The following is a 17871-nucleotide window of genomic DNA, read 5'->3' as shown; positions in this document are numbered from 1 at the left end:
TAGGATCCTATCAGGAGTCTATCAATAGATCCTAAATCTCCTGATCCTATACTTAAGAAATGAATTTCATTCATGAGCTGAAAAATGGTATTTTGTCCGTTTTCGGCCGAGTGGCACCATTAACACGTTCAACGCTGCCTGGGTTAACAATGCACCTACCGCCCTGTGCTGAGATTTTCGCGTTTTTACCGCTTATACTTTAGTCACTTATTACACAAAACGTTTTTGGCAGGTTTAACTAGCTATAAAATTATTTATAATTAGTGGCTAGTATAATATAGATATAAACTTACTCTCAGACATCAAAACAACACCAGAATCTATCACCCGTGATCTATCAAAGCAAACACAACTTTCAGACATAAAAACAACTTCACAACACACGGCGGTCAAACGCCCTTTGGCGAAGTGAACTAAAAACATTACCTCAGTCCCAAAAACTCCCAAAATAACGTTCCAAACAACAGTAATGTATTGTATAAATTATGTCATCTACTACTGGGGTTTATACAGTGACGCTATTGAATTGCTAAGCGTATAGCCCCTGCCATCTATAGGAGAACATAGTAAACGTTCCAAATTAATTTTTTATTTTTTATTTTTTTTGCCACGAGTATACTCGTGTTTCGCGGTCGTGCGTTTTGCAGGTTCGAACGAGTATACTCGTGTTTCGCGTTGAACGTGTTAAAGCTAGGTAGCCATGTACTTCAGCTGTGCACCTAACCCGATCAGGCTGTGTGACTAACGTCAATATATAGGCGTCAATATACAATATACATGCATACGTCAATATATGGCGTAGGTATTCTAACCCTAGCAATACCGTTTCTTGGAACTACTGTGCACCATGAGAGTTGTGTCATATGTTGTCCAGCGTTTTAAAAAGTGATCGCAAATTTACTACCCGACACCACATTTGTGCCTGAAAAACAGTCGCGCAGTCGAATAGGGACCATACATTGAAAGAATTCGTTTTAAATTACCAGTAACCATCAACCCATCTCCATGTGCATGTCATTGCCACACACGATAGCCAGCCTAAATAATGCAACCACAAAACATCGCGTCAGCTTTAGAGCCCGAGCTGCGGGCCCTCCAATTGGTCGGCCGACGACACGTCACATCCTCTAACCTAACAGGGTAATGAACCGGTAGTGATTTAATAGTGGTCACGTGTGCATTAATTTAATTTATATTTTGCACTAAATGTTCCCTTAAATTAAGCTTCTTTGTTTTTGTCACCCTTAAGAAATTATAAATTTTCTTTCTTCCTCTTTGGTTAATTGCAAAATTGAAACTTTATATTGCAATCCGCAGTGTTGATCTATCTATTTGATCAACTTTGTGTCTCTGTCTCTATTTAATCATGCATTATGAGGTTAATTTTTCACTAATAATAATATTACGCTAGCCTCTTCTATTAATTATGAGTTTATTCTAATCCTGGTCTCGTACGTAGTAGTATAACTTTGCTCTACCTGTGACTGTGTATTGGTTGACATTCCTTGTGTGCCTTCGCCCTGCCATAGGTTCTGTCCTGTTTCCCCCTTCTGTTCTGTTGCAATTCTGGAGTGAAGGGCTACAGAGGGAGCTACTTATTACTTGGGCTGAGAGGGTCTATGTCCCCAGGGTAATTGCCGGAACGTACCCTGGTACTTATCTAATATGCGGGGACCGTACTCGCCTACTCACTAACGAGTCTAGGGAGCACCTACGCCTACTCCCTTATCCCTAACCCTAACCTTAACCCTAACCCTAACCCTAACCCTAACCATATCAGATAGTTACCAGGGTACGTTCCGGTATACCGGATCGTACCCAGGGTACGTTCCGGCAGTACCCTGGGGGACATAGACCCTATGAGCAATACTTGGCTCGACCAGGCCGAAGACTCACGTCGTAGGAGCCTGACACCCTTTAATACAAAAAACCTTGTAGCTTGAAGACAAATGCAGAATGCAGAATTTCATAAAAATAAAACAATTGTATTACCACATTTGACCTGATTTGTTATGTGTTGCAAGTATATTCTTACTCACAGCACACTTCTTAACTAGTAGGCTATTTGTCTAACCATCCATGTTATAATCATACAATTTGGAAAGGAGTTATTTTTAAAAGTTGGCAAACTCGTATACTTGTATTACGGAGCATACACAAGATTTATGCGAGACTGGCGAGAGTGCACATAAATCGTGCAGGATTCAAACTGAAATGGCCACCTTGTTCAAATTTATCCCTATCAAGTCTCGAAATGCGTGCTGACATGTAAATACATGGTTAGCAATATTTAGCGCGTTCATAGTTAACAATAGCATGGATGTACAAAGAAATGGTCAGAGCAATCATAAGTTAGATATTGGTACTATTTGTAGTAGTGCTTTGTTAGCTACAATTACGGAATTAGGTTTTGGTCACTTTGTTCACTTATGACTTTCTTACCTCATACTCATAGTGAGAAGCGAGAAGGTAACTTGTGGCTTCTTATTACTCAAACTAGTTAATTATTAGGTCACCTATTTCGGAAAATAAATGACAACGAGTAACTGTAGTAAAACACAGTTGTGTAGTACAGTACTGTAGTAAAACACGTTAACTTTTCATGACTCGGGTCGCAGTGCTCAGTTTGCTGTAATACATTAAATTCCTCTGCGTTTCCCATCCTAAATATGCTACTGCTAGTATTTATGCATTTACTGGTACATTAGATATGATAGTGGCAGATTAGACTTGATGTTTATAATATCAACCTCACCCACATAATAGTGAGTGGATTTGCTGGAAATAAACATGTTATGGAAACCAAATCAACGTAGTTGCAGAAGCCAATAGGGGGAAAAAGTTCTGGTAACGTTGCAAAACAAAGCTCTGACACATACTGTGATGTTTGCCATGGAGCAGTGCTCAAAATTCCCCAAACGCTGATCTGGTAAAATATTGTGCCCAGGATTGAACAACCAGATCTATTAGTTTTGTAAGATAACCCACTGAGGTGGGAAGTAACTACAAGAACTAGTCATGAATCTCCCCAGAGTAATTTACTTGATCAAATTCTCCATACTGAAAATTGGCTCATGTCGTAGGCCCGTGTTGAAGGTTACATTATTGTATGTAGTAAATCTAGTAATAGATGATTAAATATCCAAATTCGTTACACACACATGCAGGTACTAGTGGCTAGCATTACACAGGTGAGAGTCAAACCCATCTGATTATGCTATTTTTCCCCATTATATGAGCTTAAGGACTTGTTCTCCTTTTATTGAACTGTGTTACTTGGTCACTATCATTTGTATCCTTCTATAGCCATGATTGAGCAAATGCTATATTATAACTCGAACAAGTCTGTGGCAGGTGTATTGGCTTGCGGACCATTGATTATTAGAGGTATTGTTATGATATGCCTTGTTCACACAGGTTTGGTACATCAGAACGTTGCAATAGGTTACTACAGTTATGCACAGTGACTTATAGTAGAATCTAAACTATGAGTATATTTTGTTGTGTTATGAAGTATTGTGCCAATGGCATATATATATATATATATATATATATATATATATATATACAATGGACAAGTTACGCCACAACGTTAGACGGCAAAAAAATGCTTGCACCGGCTGTCCCTCACCCCCACCCCATCCGGAGTCCGCGTATGGTATGCCTCGAATATGTACCTCGAAGAAATCGCACATGGCGTAGTGGTAGTATAACTCTCACGACATATAGATCAAGCAACCGGACGCTTAGATGCTGTGTATGCATGCATCATGCGCATAGATGGACTTAGTAGCTCGTTAAAAGCATCATAATCGTCCGCCCACCGAGGCGTCAAGTGTCAGTCTGTAAAGCGCATGTCATGGAGGCGTAGTTTAGTAGTTGGATAAGCGGATATTCTGTCTTTTCTGAGACTAAATTTAAGTTTCTTAGGACTAGTCTACGAACCGTTATTCCGACAGCTATTTGTGCAAGCACCTCTAGATTTGTCTGAAGGTACAGTAACTAAATAATTTTGTGAGGTAGAAGAACTTGATAATTGGCATTTGTTGACGGATATAAGCAGGAGCGTATATAGTCCGAGATTCCTCTGACCAATGCCCACACCGACGATTTTGGTGGTTTTGGTGTGGGTTAGCCTAACCCACACCAAAACCACCAAAATCGTCGGTGTGGGCATTGGTCAGAGAAATCTCGGACTAGAGCGTATAATGACAAATGTATTTGACAAATGTAATGACAAATGTAAATGTAATGACAAATGTAATGACAAATTTGTCATTATACGCTCCTGATATAAGTTATAACGTCGTCCATTATAATATGATTATTATACCTCCGCGCAACGGAGGTCATGTAATCGGTCTCGTGTGTGTGTGTCGCCACCGCGCGATCGATAGCGCGTCGAGTCAGCGAGTGGCGAGTCAGCAGCAGCCTATATATATATATATTATCTGTATATGTGTTTATATAAACTGGATGTACAGTAGTTAAAAATTGTACGTGATATTTTCCTGAGTCCAGATGGTAAAGATTTTAGCCAGCGGTGAGATTGTTGAAGCTGACGATGCTAGAAATCAAAATAGGCAAAACGAGGCAAGGCAGAGACAGACACAGGTATGCAGTTTTTATGCAGACAATTGCTGATACTATTACTATATATCCTATCTGTGAGATCACCTATGTGGAAGAAATGCATTCAAATAAGACAAATATCACCTTATTATTTTTTAGAAAATTGCTTCTTGTTTGAATGTGGATAACTGCGTTTCTACTGACCCAGCACCGAATAACTGGTCACTTAACCGACCTTGCTTTTACAAAGGCAGGCTTCTCCAAGAGCACTTATAGCCTGGCGGCCCGTCAGGCTAGCATCGAGCCCCGCCATCCTAAAATGCACCCGCCACTCTAAATATCCTAGCCGCCATGCTAAATTAGGCCATAATATAGGCCATAAATGCCATAGCCGGTTTTAAGCGATTTGCAACTAGGACCGTAAAGGCAGCACCGCCATGCTATAATGAAAAAGCTTGGAGAACCCTGAAAGGGATTGTAATTCCAGTAAGGCCAAAACAAAATATAGGTGTGGTTACGGTTTCCCGACCGACCCTATTTATTCCCAGCGACCCTAAACATTTTATTCAGTTTTAAACATTAAAAAAATTTTTTTTTTAATTTAAAGATTTTTCAGTTCCTGCTTCAAAAGGCACAACGCACATCCTTCGGACATGGTTCGTAAATGAAATATTTCAAGAAAATGAAATGTTTTCCCTACCTACCTACCCTATTTTTTTCGGCGTGTAACGTTAACCACACATATTTTGTTTTGGCCTAAGCAAGCTTTAATTTACTATTCAAAGTTTAATAATTGCAAAATTGTAAATCATGTTTAAATTACGTGTTACCTATCTTCGTAATTGAAGCGCTCTTTCGCTATGTACATAGTTTGGAAGAACCTCATGGTTGCGGGTGTTGTTGAAACATCCCCTAGGGCAGTGGTTATTAACCTTTGAGTCATGGACCCCTTTGAGAATCTGGTGAAAGCTACAGACCCCTCCCCAGAAAAATGCACATAAGCACATAAACACCAAATTTTTCATACAATGGGGTTCGTGGACCCCCTGAAGCCCATCCACGTACCCCAAAGTCCGTGGACCACAGGTTAAGAACCCCTGCCCTAGAGGCTACATACCTACTTTGACTGTATGAAGATATAGACGATATATCGGTTTTCTTCAGGGCGTACAAGGTGTAAGGCACACAGATGACGCGCAGCAGGAGGCAGCCGAGGGACCGTCTATGTTTTCGACGCTGAACCAACGACTACTCGATATGGGCATTCCACGATGGAACCTCGGCAGCACCGTGGTGGAACCTATAGTGTCTGTTGGTCTGCTACTTGTCCTTGTATTAATGGGACCAGCTGGACTGATATTTGCTGGACTCCTCTTTCTCGTCTCCATGTTCAGCCAGGGGCACAGCATGCAAAGCCTATGGCAGAGCATCTCTGGTGCAGGAGGGAGAGGAGCTAGGCAAGCATCTAGAGATAGAGAAGCCACACAAGCATCTACAGAGAGAATGGGAGGAGAAAACCCAGGGGGCACGCGACAAGAGCATGGGATGGCTAGTCGTGAAGGCAGGGAGACGCTGACAAGGCCGGGTGGAAGTGCCGATAAATTTTCTGGAACTGGGTTCAGGTTAGGAGGCAGGTAGTGAGCAGGTATTATAAATACAAAAAGGGTGATAGCGAAAAATATAAGATCAGTAGCAATCCATCTAAAGTGGGGTGAAGTTTGAAGTAGGTGATTGCCTGATTGGGGAGATTAGAAACGTTTTTTTGGGGGGCATGCAGATATATAAATAACAAGGAAATAACAATAGTGATAGTAAAGAGTAACAGATATATAATAACGATAAACAGCATCGTAAACCCGTGTGTTATATGAGTGAATGTGGTTTATGTTTAATCTTCCTCCCCGTGATAGTGATCGTCATGGCATAGTAATCAGTTCTGGTTGCTACCAACTCACTTTATTAGGTCGAAACAAGAGATACGCCCATTTTTACCCTGTCAACAAAACAGGAAGGTTTTTGAAATAATATTGACATTATGCTTTTTGGTCTTTTACACTTGCTGTAAAACCGAGTGATGTTCTAGTGTAATGCAAGTGTTATTTGCACGGTCGCTGTTTCTACTACTAAATAATCAGTGATTGGGACACGGTTGTGTCAGAATTATATTTATGGGCATGGCGGCCATTATGAAATTTAAGATTTGGATACGGCAGTCCCCCTCGGCGTGTCGCGAAAATGTGTAATGCCCCACCCACACTATGACACTATCCACAGTGTGCTGGTGTGATGTTCGTGTGATGTATCTATATGATATATAATGACTTGCAATGTATGTACATCCTTGTATACATGCACGCACGCACGCATGCGCACATACACCCATGCACACACCCATATATATATATATAAATTTTAATATATATATATATATTATATATTTATATATATATCAAGAATGTTGTACTGAGGAATTTAGATGAACTTTGGTATTTATAACATGCATATAATTATTATACATAACAACATAAACAATTGTAATTTGATATATTATATTGTATGAAATTGGCAAAATCTATTATACAGTGTTTTTATGTAATTTGCATACATTTTCAAAAATGTAATGTAATATAATATTAAAAACTTTTATATATGTAAATGTTTTAAATTAGATCTGAACTTTCTGCTACATTTTGCCTGAACGTCTCACGACATCCACTAAGAAAGTTGGACTTTGATATTGAAACTACTGTATCACTATATCAAGAATGGTTCATAATTTATTGTTTTACATAATTACAAATAACGAGTAGCTAGGCTTCTACATATTACATGCAATCAATCTACTTTATATCGTTATCATGTATTTAGATCAAGCGTAAAGTAAATCAAACATGCACCTTTTGTAATCAAAGTTTCATAATACATGCTTTCTACACTCATACCTGTAAAAAATTTATTTTACATGGACTATTGTCAATGGACATTACGCCTATTATAATTACCTATATGTAAGTTATCAGTCCGTGAAGAAGTGAAAAGGATCCATTCCGAATAGTTTATGTAGTAATAACGAGAGGTGGGTGGTGAGTTTGTAGGAACAGTGTGGATTCTATTCGCGTTTATCCCGATTCTCCCCCCTCGGTCGCAACTCCCTTCCTAGATTATTTTGCGCGTCTAAATCTATAAATAACAAGCCATATTCAAACAGAACATGCCAATAGCGAACGGCTATGATTTGATAATAAAATAAATGTATGTGCGAACGTATTGCATAATTCACTGTTTATTTTGCTGTAACTAGCTACGAGCTATCAGATGAAACGTGAGTATGGCGTTTCTCCGTCCTATCGGTCCTTCTGCGTGTTCGCTCTTGAGATATACGGTGTAAGGACGAGTGTTATTTGCACGGTCGCTGTTTCTGCTACTGAATAATCAGTGATTTGGACAGGGTCGTGTCAGAATTATATTTATGGGTTTGGGTTAGGGTTAGGGTTAGGGTTATGACATTGAAGCTTGGGATACGGCAGTCCCCCGTCGACGTGTCCCGAAAATAGGAAAGTGGATTGAAGAAACAGCACAAAAACGAAGAAAAGCGCAAGAGAAAGCGTAACTGGGTTACGATCGAACTCTGTTGTTCGCGAAAGCAAGCACAATGTGTTCATAGTCAACGATTTGTTGTGCATGGGGAGGGTGCGAGGAATTACCGCTGCGAGACGGTCAACGGCGGGAAAAGAAAACCGCAGTCAGGAAATGCCAGTGCGTCAGTCAGTGGATTTTCATGTGTTACATCTAGTCGCCATTTTAGCTCTACCCGTGGTGTAGCCCTTCACCCTGTCACAGTGACTTCAGTGTTTCTGGTTTCTAGTAACTCTATTTTCTCCATTTCGTGTGATATATACGATGGCCTAAATATTCACCTTCGTTACAAATTGAGAGTCAACACTTGTGCGGGTGTTGTGACAGAGTATAGTTGTGATATTTGTCACATTTGCAGAGATAAGTAATTAGAAACACAATGAAGATTCTCATCATACCAACTATGACAGGAACTGAAAACCTGCCCTATTAACCTTGAATATTAACATAAAATGCATTTTCACTACGAAATAAATGAAGTAAGAGAGAGGCCAGCATTGACCTTTGGCCATGTGGTCACTGGGCATGTCTGGCCATGATCACTATTACGTTTTACACATTGAAGGGGTAACAAGGAATCACTGGCCTCACGGAACCGTTGACAGAAAGTACATCTTGGCTTCTGAAAAGCACGCCATTCAAAGTTACAATTATATCTCTACCCATGTAACCACACGTTAAGTAGGACTGACCCTATCATTGTATGGTTCTATCTTTGTGCTGTATTCATTGACACGAGGCAACTGACTTATTCACATTTAGTTCTTGTTAGTCAAATATATACGTTTGGTCTCTCCTTGCAGTAAATTTTCCTGCCTGCCATGCCGCGACTAGAAGGAAAACAAATTGTGATAACTGCAGCAGCTCAGGGTATTGGTAGAGCAACCGCTATCGCCTTTGCGAAGGAGGGTGCCTCTGTTCTTGCTACAGACATCAATGCAGAAAAACTGACCAAACTGTCTGGCGTAGCAGGCATCATTACCAAGGTGCTCGATGTGACGGATGAGAAGGCGGTGCGAAAATTTGCGGATGAAGTCGATAAGATTGACGTCCTGTTCAACTGCGCTGGCTACGTCCACCAGGGCACCATCTTGGAGTGTCCGGACGAAGTCTGGGATCTCAGCTTCAACCTGAACGTCAAGAGCACGTACCTGATGTGCAAGTCCCTGCTGCCGAGGATGCTCGCTCAGGGCTCTGGCAATGTCATCAACATGAGTTCGGTCGCCTCTAGCGTGAAAGGTCTTCCACGCAGGCTTGCATACGGCGCGTCAAAGGCTGCCGTCGTCGGACTCACCAAGTCAATCGCTATCGACTTCGTCGGGCAGGGCATCCGATGCAACTGCCTGTGTCCGGGTACCGTGGAGACGCCATCATTCCTAGAGCGATTCCAAGAGCTAGGTGGCACGCCGGAAGCAATGGCGGGCTTCGTCAGCCGACAGCCAATCGGGCGGATTGGAACCTCAGAGGAGGTGGCCGCTCTCTGCCTATACTTGGCCTCGGATGAGTCGGCTTACATGACAGGACAAGCCTTGGTGCTGGACGGTGGTTGCTCGTTATAAACGATTGACATCCAACGCAATGGGTGTAGCTATAAGTTGTAATGTGTGATGTGTGAACATTACGCTACGTTTTGCCAGGGATATGTCTTAATTTTCATCTTGGATCTGTGCATTTCCTGATGGGCTGTTTTGCGTCAGGATAAAATACTGATACATAGCGACATACGCTGTGATTTAATAGACGTTCTATATACTTCCATGGTATTACTAATTGATAATTATTTTGTTGAAAATTTCGTGTTTGTGTCATCAAATGTCAATGCATTAAAATATGAGATATCATTAATATATCATTGTAAAGCCATAGCCGGTGATTAAAAGCGAAGACAACAAAATCGGGTATTTCCCACAATTTAATTTTATTTCCCACAATTAATTTGTTTTACGACGAAACGACTGCAGTAGGCCTACTAGTGCGCATGCTCTATGCACGCCTTGCTCATTGTTCCTTTATCAAATATTGTAGACAGTCTTTACTTGGCTCAAGAAGATGTACTTTACAAATATTAAAGTAAAACAAGGCGTCACTAACGATTGGAATTCTCTCCCGCACAGACATTTTATGAACATGATTTTTGATAGGTATAATGATCATAAGATAAGACGCCGACAGTCAGATGCGCGCGTTGACGGCTAGAGAATGTACGTGCTGGTGGAGACTTGTGGTACAAAAACACGTATTAACCCCGATGTACATGTCCTTATACGTTACCTGTAGTTACGGTAATTGTATAACTTGATTTTAAATGATTTTTCATTACTTAATATTAACAAATAGGTAACAAACCATCTAAAACTGGGTTATAATCAATTTGCAAGGAGCGCGATAGGAAATTAATGTGAAAGTCGCGTCTAACGTTACCATTTTGTAATCATATTTAACCTGACGTTAGTGAGTATAATTTACTTACGAGATACTGGTATAATCTTGTTTTGTTACGAATTAGTACGTTTTGTCAAATTCTCTACCAACCTGCCATGCACTGAGGGAGTCTGAGGTACCGGGTTACGAAGAAATGGGTGAGAAATTAATTTCACTAGAATGTGCCACGTTTCTTCATATTTTGCGTACGTGCGTGCGTGCATACATAGGCGTGTGCGTGTGCGTGTACTATACAATATGTTTACTGAGACTAGGGTATATATTGATAATAAAAAGGAAATGTAAAAGAACATTTTTACTGTAAATGTATCTTTTATGGTTCCGGGTTTATTGTAATACTAACACATAGTACAAATACTAATACGACTCTAATACTACTAGTAGAGTCTCTCTACTCTAGTACAACTCTAATACTAATACTAATACTATATACCAATACGCAGTAGTGGTATATATTATAAAATATTATTTACAACGTGTTTACAGATATCCGATAATTCCCAATTCCTAATGGCAATACTGTTAAACTCTGCTCTCAACGTATTTATACGCACGTTGAATGATAGTACAAACACATCTTAATGTTGAATGATAGTACAAGGACATTTTAAAAACTGGCAAAGCATTTATATATATATATATACAAACGTGGTAATTTACGCATGATAGCACTAATTTGATAATAATTAATAATAATAATTTTATATTTTGTCTCCTGTATCTATACCGAACTGAGGACAAAGGCTACAAAAACTATAACCCCTGTTAGCTGAGCTACGTGACAGGAGGCCGAGTTGTGCCTACTCGAAAAAGCTGAAACCTCATTGGGTCCTTCTTGATCTGTGCCTGTGTGAACGGGCGGTAATACTGTATACTTTTTCACACTGCCAGCTTCCAGTATTGGGTTCCCTGAGCCTCTAGGCCTTTCATCTGAAGTTACCGACACCGTACCCACTGTTGTTACCGGTGTTGTCGACACTGTTGCTGTAGTTGTTTGAGGTCTGTCTTGGAGAATAACAACGCCTGGTCTGAGCACCTTTACGGTCGGTGACGGGGACGCCGTTGACGGCGGTAAGCGCGGTGACGGGGACGCCGTTGACGGCGGTAAGCGCGGTGACGCTGCCACGTGCTGAGTAGATGAGGATGCTCGCGTGCGAGCTGTGGTTGCCGTCCGAGTAGACACCGAACGCAACGACGCTGGCTGTTCTGTACTCGCTACATGTGTCCTTTCGATCACAATCGATCTTGAACCCGCAGCGAAGAGTGGAACGAATACATTGCGCGTGGTAGGCAGAGGCAGCCGCTCGGTTTTGAACGCGTTTGCTGGTAATGTAGGCGGGGTTATTTGTATCGCTGGTTGATGCTCGGAACCTTCATTTTCTCTCGCGAGTGAATAAACCCGCGTTTGTACCTTGCTAACTGTGCTTGTCACTGTTCGCTTTTCTTGCGATGGAGACTCCCTCGTTCTCGTGTCTTTCCCAAGTTCTGTGGTTGCCGATGTGATGTACTCTGGGTAGCGTATGGCGGCGAGTTGGTCGTTAGGACCCTCGTCTGTTTGCGTTGGTTTCCCTTCATGGCCTCTGGGCGTTTGCTGCTGTTCTCGCTCTCGCATCGGCCTATATAGTGTTGTAGTGGCCACCTGTGATGGAAGCATCGCGGATGATATCACAAATGAGGATGTTATTGACGGTGAGACGTATCTGTTCACATGCATCTCCGGCGACGTTGCTACGTGGGGAATAGATGTGCTGGCCCGTGCAGTGACAGTAGCTGGTCCAGTGGGAATGGTTTCGGTCACCGTAAACGTCCTAACCGGCACGGGGCGAGTTTCCACTGGCCTGTACATGATCGGGCGTCTTGTAGTTGGATGAATAAGTCTGGGAAAGATGGTCGATTGTGCGCTTCTAACCTGAGCAGCGTCACTTTGCAAGCCGTACATATTCACCGAGACGTCGTCATTTCTGTCAGAGTTGACGGGCAGATCGGCTCCCAGCTGGCGTAAGAACGAGCCTCTGCGAATGACGACCTCGTCTCGTGTAGGGACCTCTACCGTGGCAGTGCTGCAGTTGTCACCGGGCACGGTTTCGTGAACTGCTCGCTGAATGGCAGTCAGTAGTGGGTAGTTTCCCGTGGCACACTTGCTGTTGGCGAAGTCGTCAAGATCCAGAGCATATGCACCGACGCCGGCCAAACACTCCGTCCTGGCAAACGCCACCTGGAACGCGGAAGACAGACGATGACGCTCAAGCCATCACAAAAATCAATAAATAATAAATGAGCGCGTGTGTTATTGCCAGTATAGTTTTTCCTGCGGCAGAATAGAGCAGTGGCTGAGCAACAGCGAGTAGCTCGCGTAAGCATAATCTTGCAGTGTATATTTTCCTGCATGGAATTTGGCTCCGAGTTAGAGCTAGAGCATCGGTGCTAAACACATTGGTAGTGTCACATGCAGGTTTGCATGGTTGGCAGTGGACTAGTCGGTAGCGATGGAAACGATTGTGTGACACGTGGTCATAGGAGGAGCAGGACGGTGCATTGGAACGAGTCAATTAACGACATTGACAGATGAACATGGCCGTACGTAGCGGGGGGCAGGGGGGCACTTGCCCCCCCCCCTGAAATTTAAATTTGCAACCCCCAGCGGGGTCATAACAATGTTTCTAGGGGTAGCCTTCTCTCATCTACTGCCCCCCCCCCACTGAAAATTTGCCCCCACTGAAAATTTCCTGTGTACGGCCTTGCAGATGAATATGTACTTTAATAAGTTACGTTACTGTAGTTCTGGTTTGAATTAGCAATGCGGTGTGTGTCGGTTAGAGTTGCGTGACGGATTAAATGTGTACAAGTTGGGGGCAGTTCTAAAACCACAAACGAGAAAGCATTCGCGAACATTTGAAGTAATTGGACAATTGTTATATAACAAAAGAGAGCGCATGCTCGGAAATTTAAAATAATGGGGCAGTTGTAAAACCACAAGGAGAAAGCATGTGCACACACATCTAAAACAGTCGAACAGTTGAAGAAAACAAAAGAGAAGCCATGTTCGCACATGTAAAATGATGGTATAGTTGTAAAATCATACAAACTTCCTTTTTCCCTGAAGAGTGCCCTGGTACAGATAATATCCCCCCTAGACAACCCACGGTGGGGTAGCCTTCCACAAGATATGGTAGTAATAAACGTCTACTAAATGGCGAATTCGTGTGTTTATGCGGCGATGGCGGCAGCAGCGGCGTGGTTTTCCTGTAAAAAATATCCGACACCCATGCACTTGCCTTCTCCATTAGGCTATCGACAGTGTCGTAGCTGATCCACCTGACACCATCCTCCGCGTACGCAACTCGCTCTTGCGTGTCGTAATGCTGTCTATAGTCGCCGTAGAATAGGATGTCGCAAATCTGCAATTTATTCACACGACGCGCGATAGGTTGGTACGTAGCGCGTCTAGTTTAAAATCTTGTTAGAACTTAGATTTATGGCCCCGGGAGGGTGACACAGTTAGATCGAGGCCGATACAAAGTAAAAAGCGCAATACACGAGGTAGTCTATTACGGGTTTCAAGTTTTTCAAATTTCTCTAATCTGTCTGTTCTATACCAGGGGGTTAATAATGACAAATGTCACGTGACACCTAGCAAACGTGACACGTGACATGTCGCATGTCATTATTATCCTCTGATAGACACTGTGTATATATATATATATATATATATATATATATATATACATAATTATTATATGGTATAGAATATACAATATAACTACACTGATTCAACCGCAACGTGTTTACTGTGGCATGATTCTGTTCGCATTCATTGCATTTGTTTTGTTGGTGGCATGCTGAGTAAATGCCTTCACGGCGGTGCGGTCGTGCTGTTTGACTTACCTCGTAGTAAGAGAGGAAGCCTGGCTCGCCGGTGTACATGCCAGCCGGACACGGGCTGCTGGTGGGAGCGCCAAGATGGGTCATCGAAGGCTCGGACAGCATGAAGCAGCGTCCGTACATCGGAACGCCTAGAACGACCTGCTCTGGCAAGGCGCCATCTTGGCTCAACCAGCGCTTCAGCGATGTTCTCTGTAAAACGGGATAATGCAGGCGAGAATACAATACGTTGGAAATCCAGGGGGTCAGCGGGGTAATGCCTTCTCTCTCGTTCAAGAATCAATACCAGAAAACAAATGAAAAGGTCAAAGAAATCGTTTCTGAGCATTTCAAACCCCCATTTTACTAATTTCACTAGCTTGGTGAATTTAGTGCTTGCTAGAGAACCCTGTCTTCTGAAGCAATAGCTAGGGTTCGCCATTGAAGCCCGTTGGGGGAAGCCAGTTCGTAATTAGCCAAGGGGTTATGTGACGTCACGGGTCACCGGGTCATTTGTGACAAAAATCGATGAAATCCCGAATGCGGCGTGCGCTCTCGGTTCAGTACGTATATGTACATGTGTTCTGTGTACGTGCACACGCACACACGTGTACGTGCACACCCACGCACGCACGCACGTGTACGTGCACACGCGAAGACTGTAGCATTACAACGACACAGATGCATGCGTATCGTGAGCAGAAGGTACGTGGCAGGTCACGCCATCAGTTATACATGCACGTATATGAACCGAAACGTACTGAACTAATGACATGTACCAAATGGAGTCATTATATATGATAATTAACCCAACCATAACACGCGTCTGTCACTTACGACGTTATTGCTGTCGTCGGTGAGAGGCGTTGAACCGAGTGGGCTGTTGTGACCGGTCGTATTCTCCCAGGCACCGTGATAATCGTACGTGAGCAGGTTGACAAAGTCCAGCCACGGCGACATGCGCCCGACCTCGTAGCTGCGATTCATGTTCTTCTCGTTAGGCGCGACGGACGCCGACAGTAGGAGCCTATCCGCGTTCCTCTGCCACGAATCTTCGTTGAACCCTTCGCGTAGGGTCTAGAAGTACGTCACGTATGGTATTGAGACCGTCAGAATGAATGGGCTCGTGATCATTGATCGTGTTCATCATTGGCTCAGTCGAACGTCGAATCATTCTCATTAATGCTACTAGCCGCACATATTTCATTCCAGGATACGCGCATGATAGATTTGTAAGATATCTGTGCGCCCTAGGTTTGTACGTGGATTTGCAAGGAATCTGTACGCCTTGGACTTTTAATAAATACGTATGTTCATCTCATACACTAGTGTAAGAGATTTGTACCTTATTTCATATACAAGTTGCATCTCGCTTCCAGAAGAGATTTACGTACTCCCCACCTCACGCGTACCTGTAAGAAACCTGCTCTCCTATCTCATGTATTCCGGTGGTGGTGGGGGGGGGAACTATACATCATATCAGGAGTAGATAATAGGGAAATTCCCTATTATCTACTCTTGATCATATCATGCACATAAGATTCGACATTTTGCGTACCTGTAGGAGATCGGGAAAACGTTGCTTGTCCTCGGGCCTGCCCTGCCTGCTCTCGTCACCCGGGTATATCCAGTTGATATCGAGACCATCGAAGTGAAACCGCCTCAGCAATCCAATGGCTTGTTTTGTGAAGTCAGCCCATTTGCTTCTGTTCATCGCAAGGTCGCTGCAAGGGCGAAAGAAACATGCACGGGTTCACTACACACAAACGCGCAGCGTGTGATTAAGGATACTGTTAGGGTTGGGAAGTGATTTTCGGTCGAAATTTCAATACCCATTTTATTTGATAGATCGCAGCCATGGGCAGCTATGCATACGTATAAATTATGTATGTAGCCTCTCAAACAGTTCCAAATCTCCGCATTAGTCAATTATTAACACAAGCGTTCAATCATGGGAAATTTAGAAAAGTGCTAATATCTCCATTGTTAGAAATGCTAAAGTTGCTGATTTGTCAAACGCTATTTCTCGAAACTCACAACTCCGATTCCAAAAATTTTTGCTACGTTTCAATGCTAACATATCAAAGGAAAAAGGTATCCCTGGAATTTTGTTTAAATATTATATTTTATAAGTTATGGCTCTTTGTTTACGAAATTGTTGCGTTTTGAAAATCACTACAAATTTTCGTACATCTTTTCAACTTATTTCCTAAATTAAAGCATTTAAAAAAAATTCCAGGGACCCTTTTTTAGTTCATATTATGAACAACTTATGGTTAAACGTTTAGGTCGCAACTCTGCTGTTTCTGAGAAATAACAAAAAAAGCATTTTTTGTATAAATTGACAATTTTTGCTGTCACTTAATTAGCGATGAGCTAAAGAAGCTTAATTTTTATCGAAAGCGTAGAGAAACATGTCTCTTATGTAATGGATATGAGTTTCATTTAATTTGATGAGCAGTTATGTTGCTCTGCCCTTTATACATTGTTACCCGTCCGTAACCCTAACAGTATCCTTAATATGCTGCACACACTGTACACGTTGTATCGTGTCAGCCGGAGACAGGAATGCGCCGCAGACGATAGAGCAACGCCTGTTTTGTCGTTCGATCATGATATTCGGTCAGTGTCAGTATCATATGACTGATCTATTGATAGACTCCTGATATATTGTACATGCATAACTACCGGGTTTACGCGCCTCGGGTCTCACTGGATCAAAGCATGGGCCGCGAAGCCTCCGAGCAGCTGCTGATAATTAATACACATACGACTGTGTCGACGACGCAAAACGACACGTGAAGTTACGCACGGCTCACCTAAACGACACGTGAAGTTACGCACGGCTCACCTAAACGACACGTGAAGTTACGCACGGCTCACCTAAACGACACGTGAAGTTACGCACGGCTCACCTAAACGACACGTGAAGTTACGCGCGGCTCACCTAAACGACACGTGAAGTTACGCACGGCTCACCTAAACGACACGTGAAGTTACGCGCTACTCACCTAAACGACACGTGAAGTTACGCGCGGCTCACCTAAACGACACGTGAAGTTACGCACGGCTCACCTAAACGACACGTGATGTTACGCACGGCTCACCCAAACGACACGTGAAGTTACGCGCGGCTCACCTAAACAACACGTGAAGTTACGCACGGCTCACCTAAACGACACGTGAAGTTACGCGCTACTCACCTAAACGACACGTGAAGTTACGCGCTGCTCACCTAAACGACACGTGAAGTTACGCACGGCTCACCTAAACGACACGTGAAGTTACGCACGGCTCACTTAAACGACACGTGAAGTTACGCACGGCTCACCTGAACGACACGTGAAGTTACGCGCGGCC

The 17871-nt window shown here is 42.8% G+C and overlaps 2 protein-coding genes across 5 annotated transcripts in view; one reads left to right on the top strand and one right to left on the bottom strand.

Moving 5' to 3' along the window:
- The first annotated feature begins 3833 nt into the window (after nucleotides 1-3833).
- LOC106821078 (3-hydroxybutyrate dehydrogenase type 2-like) lies at nucleotides 3834-10876 on the top strand. The gene is made up of 2 exons (XM_014825726.1): nucleotides 3834-3993; nucleotides 9012-10876. Exon 2 carries the CDS (start codon nucleotides 9030-9032, stop codon nucleotides 9765-9767), a length of 738 nt encoding a protein of 245 aa, XP_014681212.1. The 5' UTR covers nucleotides 3834-3993; nucleotides 9012-9029; the 3' UTR covers nucleotides 9768-10876.
- A 73-nt stretch (nucleotides 10877-10949) lies between these two features.
- Nucleotides 10950-17871, bottom strand: part of LOC106821077 (oviduct-specific glycoprotein-like) — a 24471-nt gene continuing 17549 nt past the window's right edge. For all 4 annotated transcript variants that reach the window (XM_014825723.1, XM_014825722.1, XM_014825725.1 and 1 more), the window contains exons 5-9: nucleotides 16070-16235; nucleotides 15349-15588; nucleotides 14536-14724; nucleotides 13926-14048; nucleotides 10950-12865 (exon numbers count right to left, since the gene is read on the bottom strand). In XM_014825723.1, the coding sequence (XP_014681209.1) occupies nucleotides 11372-12865; nucleotides 13926-14048; nucleotides 14536-14724; nucleotides 15349-15588; nucleotides 16070-16235 (2212 nt within the window). In that variant the 3' untranslated portion in view covers nucleotides 10950-11371. The remainder of the gene's footprint in view (nucleotides 12866-13925; nucleotides 14049-14535; nucleotides 14725-15348; nucleotides 15589-16069; nucleotides 16236-17871) is intronic.

Source organism: Priapulus caudatus, unplaced genomic scaffold (genome assembly GCF_000485595.1).
Source record: "Priapulus caudatus unplaced genomic scaffold, Priapulus_caudatus-5.0.1 Scaffold58, whole genome shotgun sequence".
Taxonomy (NCBI): domain Eukaryota; kingdom Metazoa; phylum Priapulida; class Priapulimorpha; order Priapulimorphida; family Priapulidae; genus Priapulus; species Priapulus caudatus.
The sequence above is the reverse complement of the archived record's forward strand: the minus strand, read 5'-3'. Positions and strand labels throughout refer to the sequence as shown.